This window comes from Saccopteryx bilineata, chromosome 4, assembly GCF_036850765.1.
Source record: "Saccopteryx bilineata isolate mSacBil1 chromosome 4, mSacBil1_pri_phased_curated, whole genome shotgun sequence".
Lineage (NCBI taxonomy): Eukaryota > Metazoa > Chordata > Mammalia > Chiroptera > Emballonuridae > Saccopteryx > Saccopteryx bilineata.
In genome coordinates, this window is record NC_089493.1 from 204,091,716 (window position 1) to 204,102,129 (window position 10,414).

Below are 10,414 nucleotides of genomic sequence, written 5' to 3' on the forward strand. Positions count from 1 at the left end.
TGGGATTTATTCCAGGGAGGCAAGGCTGGTACTATATTTGAAAATCAATAAATGTGATTCATCACATACACAAAAGAATAAAAATCACATCAGTAGATGCAGAAAAAGCATTTGATAAAAGCCAGCACCCATTTATGATCAAAACTCTCAGCAAAGTGGGAATACAGGGAACATACCTCAACATGATAAAAGCCATCTATGACAAACCCACAGCCAACATCATACTCAATGGGCAAAAGTTAAAAGCAATCCCCTTAAGATCAGGAACAAGGCAGGGGTGCCCCCTTTCACCACTCTTATTCAACATAGTTCTGGAAGTCCTAGCCACAGCAATGAGACAAGAAAAAGAAATAAAAGACATCCAAATTGGAAAAGAAGAAGTAAAACTATCATTATTTGCTGATGACATGATACTGTGCATAGAAAGCCCTAAAGTCTCAGTCAAAACACTAGTAGACCTGATAAATGAATATGGCAAGGTGGCAGGATATAAAATGAATATTCAGAAATCAGTAGCATTTGTATACACCAACAATAACCTGTCTGAAAAAAGAAATTAAGGAAACAATCAACTTCACTATTGCAACAACAAAAGAAATAAAGTACCAAGGAGTAAATTTAACCAAGAAGGTAAAAGGCTTGGAAAATTATAAGACATTGAAAAAAGAAATCAAGGAAGATACAAACAAGTGGAAGCATATACCATGTTCACAGCTAGAAAGAATAAACATCATTAAAATATCTATATTACCCAAAGCAATTTATAAGTTCCATGCAATTCCTATTAAAATACCAATGACATACTTCAAAGATATAGAATATTCCAAAAATTTATATGGAACCAAAATAAAACCGAAATAGCCTCAGCAATCTTGAAAATGAAAATAAAGTGGGAAGTATAACCCTTCCAGATATCAAGTTATACTACAAGGCCATTGTACTCAAAACAACTTGGTACTGGCATAAGAACAGGCATATAGATCAATGGAACAGGACAGAGAACCCAGAAATAAACCCACACCTTTATGAATAACTGATATTTGACAAAGGAGGTAAAAGCATACAATGGAGTAAAGATAGTCTTTTTAATAAATGGTGTTTGGAAAATTGGACAAGTACATGCAAAAAAATAAAACTAGACCACCAACTTACACCATTCACAAAAATAAATGCAAAATGGATAAAAGACTAAATGTAAGTCACAAAACCATAAACATCTTGGAAGAAAACATAGGAAGTAAACTTTCCGATTACTCTTGTAGCAATATTTTTGCTGATTTATCTCCATAGGCAAGTGAAATAAGAGATAAAATAAACAAATGGGACTATAACTAAGTAAAAAGCTTTTGCACAGCAAAAGACAACATGAACAAAATAAAAAGACAACCCACACAATGAGAGAACATATTCGCCAATTCATTTGATAAGGAGTTAATAACAAAAATTTATAAAGAATTTGTAAAACTCAGCACCAGGAAGGTAAACAATCCAATTAAAAAATGGGCAAAAGGGCCCTGGCCGGTTGGCTCAGTGGTAGAGTGTTGGCCTGGTGTGCAGGAGTCCCGGGTTCAATTCCTGGCCAGGGCACACAGGAGAGACGCCCATCTGCTTCTCCACCCCTCCCCCTCTCCTTCCTCTCTGTCTCTCTCTTCCCCTCCTGCAGCCAAGGCTCCATTGGAGCAAGTTTGGCCCAGGCACTGAGGATGGCTCTATGGCCTCTGCCTCAGGCGCTAGAATGGCTCTGGTTGCAACAGAGCAACGCTCCAGATGGGCAGAGCATCGCCCCCTGGTGGGCATGCTGGGTGGATCCCGGTCAGGTGCATGCAGAAGTCTGACTCTCTCCCTGTTTCCAACTTCAGAAAAATACAAAAACAAAAAAAATGGGCAAAAGAACTGAATAGACAGTTCTCCAAAGAGGACATACAGATGGCCAACAGGCATATGAAAAACTGTTCAATGTCACTAATCATCAGAGAAACGCAAATTAAAACCACAATGAGATACCACCTCAAACCTGTCAGAATGGCGCTCAGTAACAAAACAACACACAGTGCCTGACCAGGCGGTGGCGCAGTGGATAGAGCGTCAGACTGGGATGCAGAAGACCCAGGTTCGAGACCCTGAGGTTGCCAGCTTGAGCACGGGTTCATCTGGCTTGAGCAAAAGCTCACCACCTTGAGCCCAAGGTCGCTAGCTTGAGCAGGTAGTTGCTCGGTCTGCTGAAGGCCCACGGTCAAGGAACATGTGAGAAAGCAATCAATGAACAACTAAGGTGTTGCAACGAGCAATGAAAAACTAATGATTGATGCTTCTCATCTCTCCATTCATGTCTGTCTGTCCTCGTCTATCCCTCTGACTCTGTCTCTAAAAAACAAAAACAAAAACAAAAACAAAAAAACAACACACAGTAAGTACTGGCAACAGTGTGGAGAAAAGGGAACCCTCCTGCACTGCTGGTGGGAATGCAAACTGGTGCAGCCACTGTGGAGAAGTGTATGGGGTTTCCTCAAAAAATTAAAAATCGAACTACCTTTTGACCCAGCTACCCCACTTTTAGGAATATATCCTATAAATACCAAATCACTGATTCAAAAGAAGGTACGCACCCCCATGTTTATGGCAGCATTGTTTACAACAGTCAAGATCTGGAAACAGCCCAAGTGTCCATCAGTGGACAAGTGGATTAAAAAGCAGTGGTACATATACACAATGGAATACTATGCGGCCATAGAAAAGAAGGAAAACTTACCTTTTGCGATGACATGGATGGACCTGGAGATTATTATACTAAGTGAAATAAGCAGGCAGAGAAAGACAAATATATGATCTCCCTTATATGTGGAATCTAATGAACAAAGTGAACTGAGGAACGGAATAGAGACAGAGGCAGGGTCACAGGGAGCCAAAGGACAGCTCTCAGAGGGAGGGATGATGAGAGCATCGGATCAGAGAAGGTGAAGGGATTAGTGAAATTATATATACATAACACAGAGATACAGATAACAGGACAGCAAATCCCAGAGTGAAGGGGGAGGGAGTTAGGGGAAGGGGGGCCAAGGGGGTGTAATGGTGGGCACAGGGGTGGGGTGAGGGTGTTATATTCAGTGGGACACTTGAACCCATGTTAACAATAAATTAAAATTAATTAAAAAATTTTTAAAAGGTACTTAATTTTAAAATAAACACATTTTCTAATTTTGTTGTCTAGAATTATGCATAACATATAATTGGTTTCAGAAATAAAACCTTTCTCCCTATTTTCATTGTACATTTAAAACAGATAATTCCTAACCTGAAAATGATGGATTTTTTTTTAATTGAGATTCTGAGGAACAATCTAAATGTTCAAAAATAATAGATCATTCGTGCCCTGGCCGGTTGGCTCAGCGGTAGAGCGTCGGCCTAGCGTGCGGAGGACCCGGGTTCGATTCCCGGCCAGGGCACATAGGAGAAGTGCCCATTTGCTTCTCCACCCCTCCGCCACGCCTTCCTCTCTGTCTCTCTCTTCCCCTCCCGCAGCCAAGGCTCCATTGGAGCAAAGATGGCCCGGGCGCTGGGGATGGCTCTGTGGCCTCTGCCCCAGGCGCTAGAGTGGCTCTGGTCGCAACATGGCGACACCCAGGAGGGTCGCAACATGGCGACGCCCAGGATGGGCAGAGCATCGCCCCCTGGTGGACAGAGCGTCGCCCCCTGGTGGGCGTGCCAGGTGGATCCCGGTCGGGCGCATGCGGGAGTCTGTCTGTCTCTCCCTGTTTCCAGCTTCAGAAAAATGCAAAAAAAAAAAAAAAAAAAAATAGATCATTCGTAAATATTTTTAATAACTCTGAGTTGGCAATGTACAATGTAGTGTAGAAGTTATGTAGCCGCACTGCCCAGTTTAGATCCTAGTCCACCACTCACTTGCCCTGTGATTTTGGGCCAGTTTCTCAACCCCTTCCAATCAGTTTGCCTGTTATCAAACAAGACTGATAATAGTAATACCTACCTCATCGGGCTGCTGTGAGAATGTAAAATGCTCAGAACAGTACCAGGAAGTAGTTTCTAAGGGCAATGAGGCTTCTTAACCTTTTGAGAAATATTGACTCCTTTAAAAGAGAATGCTTGCTGACCCAAGGTAATTTCCAATTGGGTCTCATGAATGCTATCAGAAGAAAACAGAAGAAAATTCAAACAAAATGCTTGGGGCAGCTGGCTTGCTACATTGAGTGGTCTCTAAACAGTTTTTGGAATACCCAGCTTCTACCCTGCCCTTATTTCTTAACCACAGGGTACTCTAAATACTCAAGTGTTTGTTGTGTTTTTTCTCCTAGATGAAATGTTGGTTACTCCTAGGAGAGGATGTTAAGGGACAAAAGCAATCTATTATATAAACACGTTTTTGAAGTGTGATGTTTGCTTTCAGGTTCAAGTCTGTTGGAAGGAAGTTAGAGAAATGAATGGCCTTCCCATTCTTCTGCAATTTCAGTTCAGTTCTCTTGCTTCACAGTAAATGCAGAACTATTTTGGGCAGACCTTGCTTTCCCTCCTTTACTCGAATGCCACTTTAGTCCTACGAAGTGTCCAGGGTAAGATTTGCATCAGAGTAGATATTCCTGATTATACTGAGCAGCCACTCAGAACTGTGGGAAGTACTTCCTACTGGTGGTGAAGGAATCATCCTTAATCTCCATTGCCAATCTTGACTACAGCTATTTCTCACTGCAAGACAACTCTCTTTTCTGTTTCTAATTGTCTTCAGACTGTGGTAGGCAGTTAGACATCTGCAGGTAAGGACTATAAGCCAGGCACAGAAGGCTATAGAGTGGAAAGCCCAAGGTGCCTAGCAACAGGCAAAAGTGTTGTAACAAGGACCTCACCCCCAGGGTAACCTCGCTCCCTTAGCCAGCTGGTCATGTAGTTTAGACCCCCTGATTTTATATGGCTGGTCATGGGGTTCAGATGCTTCCCTAACCTTTCCTACTACTTAAGCATTAACCCCTAGAGATAACATATAGGCTTCAGTTGTGTTTCAGCTCCAGTCCCAGAAAAGCAGGAAAATAGACAAAAGCCTCAGGACTAGCTGCATTGACTAAAGACCTCTGCCTTGATCTTGATCAATCAAGGAAGACCAGGACCCTAAAAGACACATCTGGAGAGCTGATAAATATTCTATTGAGATCCTCCCCTGAGATCTCCCCTAAAATTCCCACCCTTAACATCCCTTAGGAGTGAGGCCCCAGGGTGCTCTTTTTTGGGAGCATGCCCACACCTGCCTCCTCCTTCTTACACCCCCTTATTCTTCCCCCTTCTTCTGCCCAAGTGTGTTTTCCTTGCCCATCTGTTCCTTCTAAGCTCTAAGGACCCAAAGAGACTTGCAACCAGGGGAGCAGCGGGCAGTGGCAGCTCTGCAGGGTTAACCCCCTGAACCTGTCTCCAAGGCCCTTTTTGCTCTGATTTTCTTCCTGCATGGCCAATAAATTCTTCCTTTATTTGCTGCACTTTGTCTCTGTAATTGAATTCTTTTTCTCAAGATAAGAATTGAGGTCTCATAGCTCCCCCTGCAACAAGACCACTGTGGTTATTATAAGTGAACTCTTCCTTCTCCCCATCTCAGGACATAAGGCTAGGGGTTGATCTGAAAGGCTACAGAACACAGATTTGGGAGTGCAAGGTTCAAGCATATTTCTTGTGACTTGCACAGTCAGAGCTCAAAATATGCTTGTTTAATAGACAGTACGTATGCATATATAAAGGTATGCATGTGATCTGAAACAGTTCCCATTTATTTTACTTAATATGATCATAATCACATCAAGATCTTATGAAAATGTCAATCTTATTCAGGTTAAGAATAAAAAAAATTGTTCAATTATAGAGGCCTGAGATAATTAGTGGGTGCAGGACCCAGCTTGACTACATTCTGTGTAATTTTTTTAAGTGAAAGGAGGAGAGATATACTCCTGCATGCGCCCCAACTGGGATCCAACCGGCAGCCCCCATCTGGGGCCATGCTTGAATCAACCAACCTATTTTTAGTGCCTGAGGCTGACGCTGGCATCAACCAAGCTATCTTCAGCACCTGGGGCCTACGCTCCAGCCAATGGGACACTGGCTGCCAGAGGGGAAGAGGGAGAGAAGGAGAGAGGGGCAGAGAATCAGACAGTTGCTTCTCATGTGTGCCCTGACCTGGGATCAAACAAGATGTCCATAAACCAGGCTAATGCTTTAGCCACTGAGCCAAAAGACCAGGGCCTTTTTTTTTTTTTTTTTTTTTTTAAGTGAGTGAGAGAGAGACAGGCAGACAGAAAAGGAGATGAGAAGTAGTACTAACTCATAGTTGTAGCACTTTAGTTGCTCATTGATTGCTTCTTATTCGTGCCTGGTGGAGTGCTCCAGCTGAGCCAGTGACCCATTCCTCAAGCTAGCAACATGATCCCACGCTGAAGCCGAGGACCTTGGGTTTCGAACCTGAGTCCTCAGCATCCCAGGTCCACTCATCTATGATCTATCCACTGCACCACCGCCTCATCAGGCTATGTGATTCTTAACTCATTATTGAACCTCTAAAGGTTTGCTTCCTCATTTGTAAAAGGGGATTAAAAATAACAGCTACCTCATAGGCTGTTTCAAGAATTAACTTTAAAAACAGTAAAGCATTATGCAAATGTTCTCCACATTCTTAATTATCTAACATATATTCACACTCTCTACCGGTATACTTTTATCTACTACAGAGAACCTTCTAAAGACAAGCGTTCAGAGATAATGATACTCAGAAAGGTCGAATACAGGTTAAATCTGAAAGGAAAGTCAGCAGCCCAAGAAAAGTCAACCTGGGTAGGTATCACTCCAGGGCTGCCAACACTTGGAAAAAGTGGACAGCCCTAACCCATGACCCCTGAGTAACCAGAAGACCAGAGTCGTATTCACGGAGGGCACTCTCGTTTTAACCCTCCCCGCAGCTCCGCGGCTCCCACCTCATTGCTGAGCTGGGCGCCCGGCTAGCCCCCTCCGCATCCTCCCACTCAGGACCACCTGGCTGGGGGCGTCCCCACCCTTCCACCTGCCGCCCAGCATCCAGCATGCTCCAGAAGCCCCTCCACCTGACCTCCAGGAAACTAAACACCAAACGAAACCACACAGAGAGGGAGCAAGGGGATGCGGGTGGCCCAAGGGGTGCGCATGCGCAGAGGTCGCCGCGGGCTGCCGGCCTGGGAAGAGCCCGGGCCGCCAGCCGCCCCACTCGGCCGGGTTCGGGGACTGGGTCCGGCCCGCGCCGGCGGAGGGGGCGAGGCGGGGTCCGCGCACCTGGTAGCGGCCGGTGAGCAGCTGGCTCCGCGACGGCGTGCACAGCGGCTGGGTGTAGTAGTTGTCCAGGCGCACCCCGCCGGCCGCCAGCGCGTCCAGCTGCGGCGTGCGCACGGCCGAGCCGTGGAAGCCCACGTCGTTCCAGCCCAGGTCGTCCGCCAGCACGAGGACCAGGTGCGGCGGGGCGGGCCCAGCGCCCGCGCCCGGCGGCGGCCGCAGCAGCAGCAACAGCAGCAGCAGCGGCGGCGGCGGGAGCAAGGTGGGGAGCAGCAGCCGCCGCCGCGGGCCGCCACCTCGAGGCAGGCTCGGGCCCATCCTCCGCCGCCCGCGGCCCAGCGCCTCTGGCGCCACCAGTCCCCGGCGCCGTTTATAGAAGCAGGAACTGGGCGCCCGGCTGCCCCGCCCCGCGCGGGCTTGCCCCCTGGGCTGCGGAGCTCGGCGCCCGAGGCCGCGCCGTGAGGCTTGCAGTGTAGCCTCGTAACACAGCCGGTTTGAACTTAACACTACAAAGCGTTTCACAGACTCATCTCTGTAAACCTCTCAAGAACACTGGCAGCTAGGAATTATAATTCCCGTTTTCTCAATAAACAAGCTTGTAGTTGGTTGAGCCTAACCCAAACTCAGTTCTGTCTCCGGATCCCGACCTGTTGTTTTAAAGGTAGTAGGAGAATCATTTCTAGCAACAATCCAGCCTCCTGCAGGTGGGAGGACGAAGAGGCAGGTACTCGGGACAGTTCAGATTCTGTTTTTATGACTAGTGTACACCTGTAAAACCGCTTCCTCCCCACTAGGAGAAAGGGGGCCAGATGCACACTCTGACTGCACGGCGCCCTTTTGAAGGTGTAGTTTTAACTCTGGTTTCCCTGGGCGTTGTTTGGGGTGCTGTGTGGGCACTGAGTAGCTCAGTAGCTTGTCCAGGTATGACCCCGTTCAGAGATGACTCCCCTACAATTAAGTAGTAAACCAAAGAAGGGTAGTTATCTAATTTGCCTGAAATAATCTGTAAATGGAAGGGGAAATTCCCTTAACCACATGCTCACTGAATTGGGAAGTTAGCCTTATGACCAGCATACTCCCATTGCCATCCAAGACCTTCTGCCTACTCCATGTCTGCAGAGAGATAATAACAGTTGTAGAGTAAGAAATGAGGCACTGCATCCTTGCAGGTTTAAGGGATCTGATTCCATGGGAGTTATTTCACAGCTTTATGAGTTATAGATAACTGATAACGATGGAAACTAATTTTTATGACTATACAAATGAAGTCTATCCAGTGGAATGACATACGCTTCTTCCCTCAACCCCACTACCATGGAAAAACAGTGTTTGCCTCCACTTGCACATTTATATTCCTGATCTGTTCTTTGAATTGTCCTATGAACTGTTTTAACACTGTACTAGTTTCCTCATTAATAAGTTAAATAAAATTTTTAACATGTATTTATTTTTATATCTGTATGAGTCATGATTTTATTGTTTTTTGAAAATTATCCTTTAATACAGTGGTCCCCAACCTTTTTTGGGCCATGGACCGGTTTAATGTCAGAAAATATTTTCACGGACCGGCCTTTAGGGTGGGACGGATAAATGTATAACGTGACTGAGATAAGGATCAAGAGTGAGTCTTAGACAGACGTAACAGAGGGAATCTGGTCATTTTTAAAAAATAAAACATCGTTCAGACTTAAATATAAATAAAATAGCAATAATGTAAGTTATTTATTCTTTCTCTGCCACCGGTGCCAAATGGCCCACGGACGGATACTGGTCCGTGGCCCGGGGGTTGGGGACCACTGCCTTAACACATGAAATTGTTACAAGGGGAGCGACAAGACGCTGATTCTCGTCTTCTTGAGATAAATCAATCAAGAGACAAAGTGCAGCAAGCAAAGGAAGAATTTGTTGGCCATGTAGGAAGGGAAAACCGGGCCCTGGAGACAGGCTCAGGGGGTTAGCCCAGGAGAGCTGCCACTGCCCACTGCTCCCCTGGTTGTAAGTCTTTCCAGGACCCCTTAAAGCTTAGAAGGAACAGAGGGACAAGGAAAACGCATCTGAGCAGAAGGGGGAAAAGAGGGATGTAAGGAGGAGGAGGCAGGTGTGGGCATGCTCCCAAAAGAGAGAGCACCCTGGGGCCTCAGTCCTAAGGGATGTTAAGGGTGGGAATTTTAGGGGAGATCTCAAGGGAGGATCTCAATAGAATATCAGCTCTCCAGGTGTGTCTTTTAGGGTCCTGGTCTTCCTTGATTGATCAAGATCAAGGCAGGGGATCTTCAGTCAATGCAGCTGGTCTTGAGGTCAGCTGTGGCTTTTGTCTATTTTGCTGCTTTTCTGGGACTGGAGTTGAAACACAAAGGAGACCTAGATGTTCTCTCTAGGGGTTATAGCATAGGTGCTATTCTCTGGCTTTCTTGATTTTTCCTCCTCTACGGGGGTCTAAAACCACCAGACTAGCAAAATGTCAGGGGAGGTAAGGTCAGGGGATAGACCCTGAATCCCATGACCAGCGGTGTGAAATCAAGGGGTCTAAACCATAGGACCATGTAAGGGAGAGCAGTCTTTGTTTTCTCAGGCACCTGGGATTTTCAGCCCTGGTGACTTTCTGTGCCTGGCCTGTAGTCCTTGCTCTATTCATGTCTAACTTCCTACCACAGAATGTTTCCCTCTTACATACATATAATTTTTTTTTCTTCGCATGAAGTGGACTAGTTTATATTAAATCCACTTGCACCTCTGGTGAAATAAAAATTTAGCAGGAAAAATTTTAAATGTAGCTTTAAATAAGAAAGTAATTTTAAAGAAAGACCTTTTTGACTCATTATGTTAGGACTTGAAAATTTCATGTGAAGATCCTTAAGTGATCATGAAGAACTGAGAATTTTAAACTATGGCCCTTGCTTGTACTTCTCTCTCATAACTGCTCCTCCCTACTCTTCCTGATAAAGATCAAATTGCCCCAACCATGGCTGCTAATCTGCAGGAACAATTACAACTCAACCAACTGTTTCTGAAACTAACTGAATTTATAGTGAGCTTTCTCATGTTCTTCATTTTCAAGTAAAAGTTTATGTCCACAGTGCTCTGGAAGTGTGCAAATGAGTTCATGTAAAAGAGTTAATTCTACTTTTCA

General features: G+C 45.3%; 1 protein-coding gene across 2 annotated transcripts in view; it reads right to left on the minus strand.

Annotated features, from left to right (window-relative positions):
• ARSB (arylsulfatase B) overlaps nt 1–7,669 on the minus strand; it is a 272,665-nt gene extending 264,996 nt beyond the window's left edge. Inside the window, exon 1 of one of the 2 annotated variants that reach the window (XM_066273638.1) lies at nt 7,288–7,669. In XM_066273638.1, coding sequence (XP_066129735.1) covers nt 7,288–7,602 — 315 coding nt within the window. In that variant the 5' untranslated portion in view covers nt 7,603–7,669. The remainder of the gene's footprint in view (nt 1–7,287) is intronic. The other variant, XM_066273637.1, reaches the window with a different exon arrangement.
• Nucleotides 7,670–10,414: the final 2,745 nt, after the last annotated feature.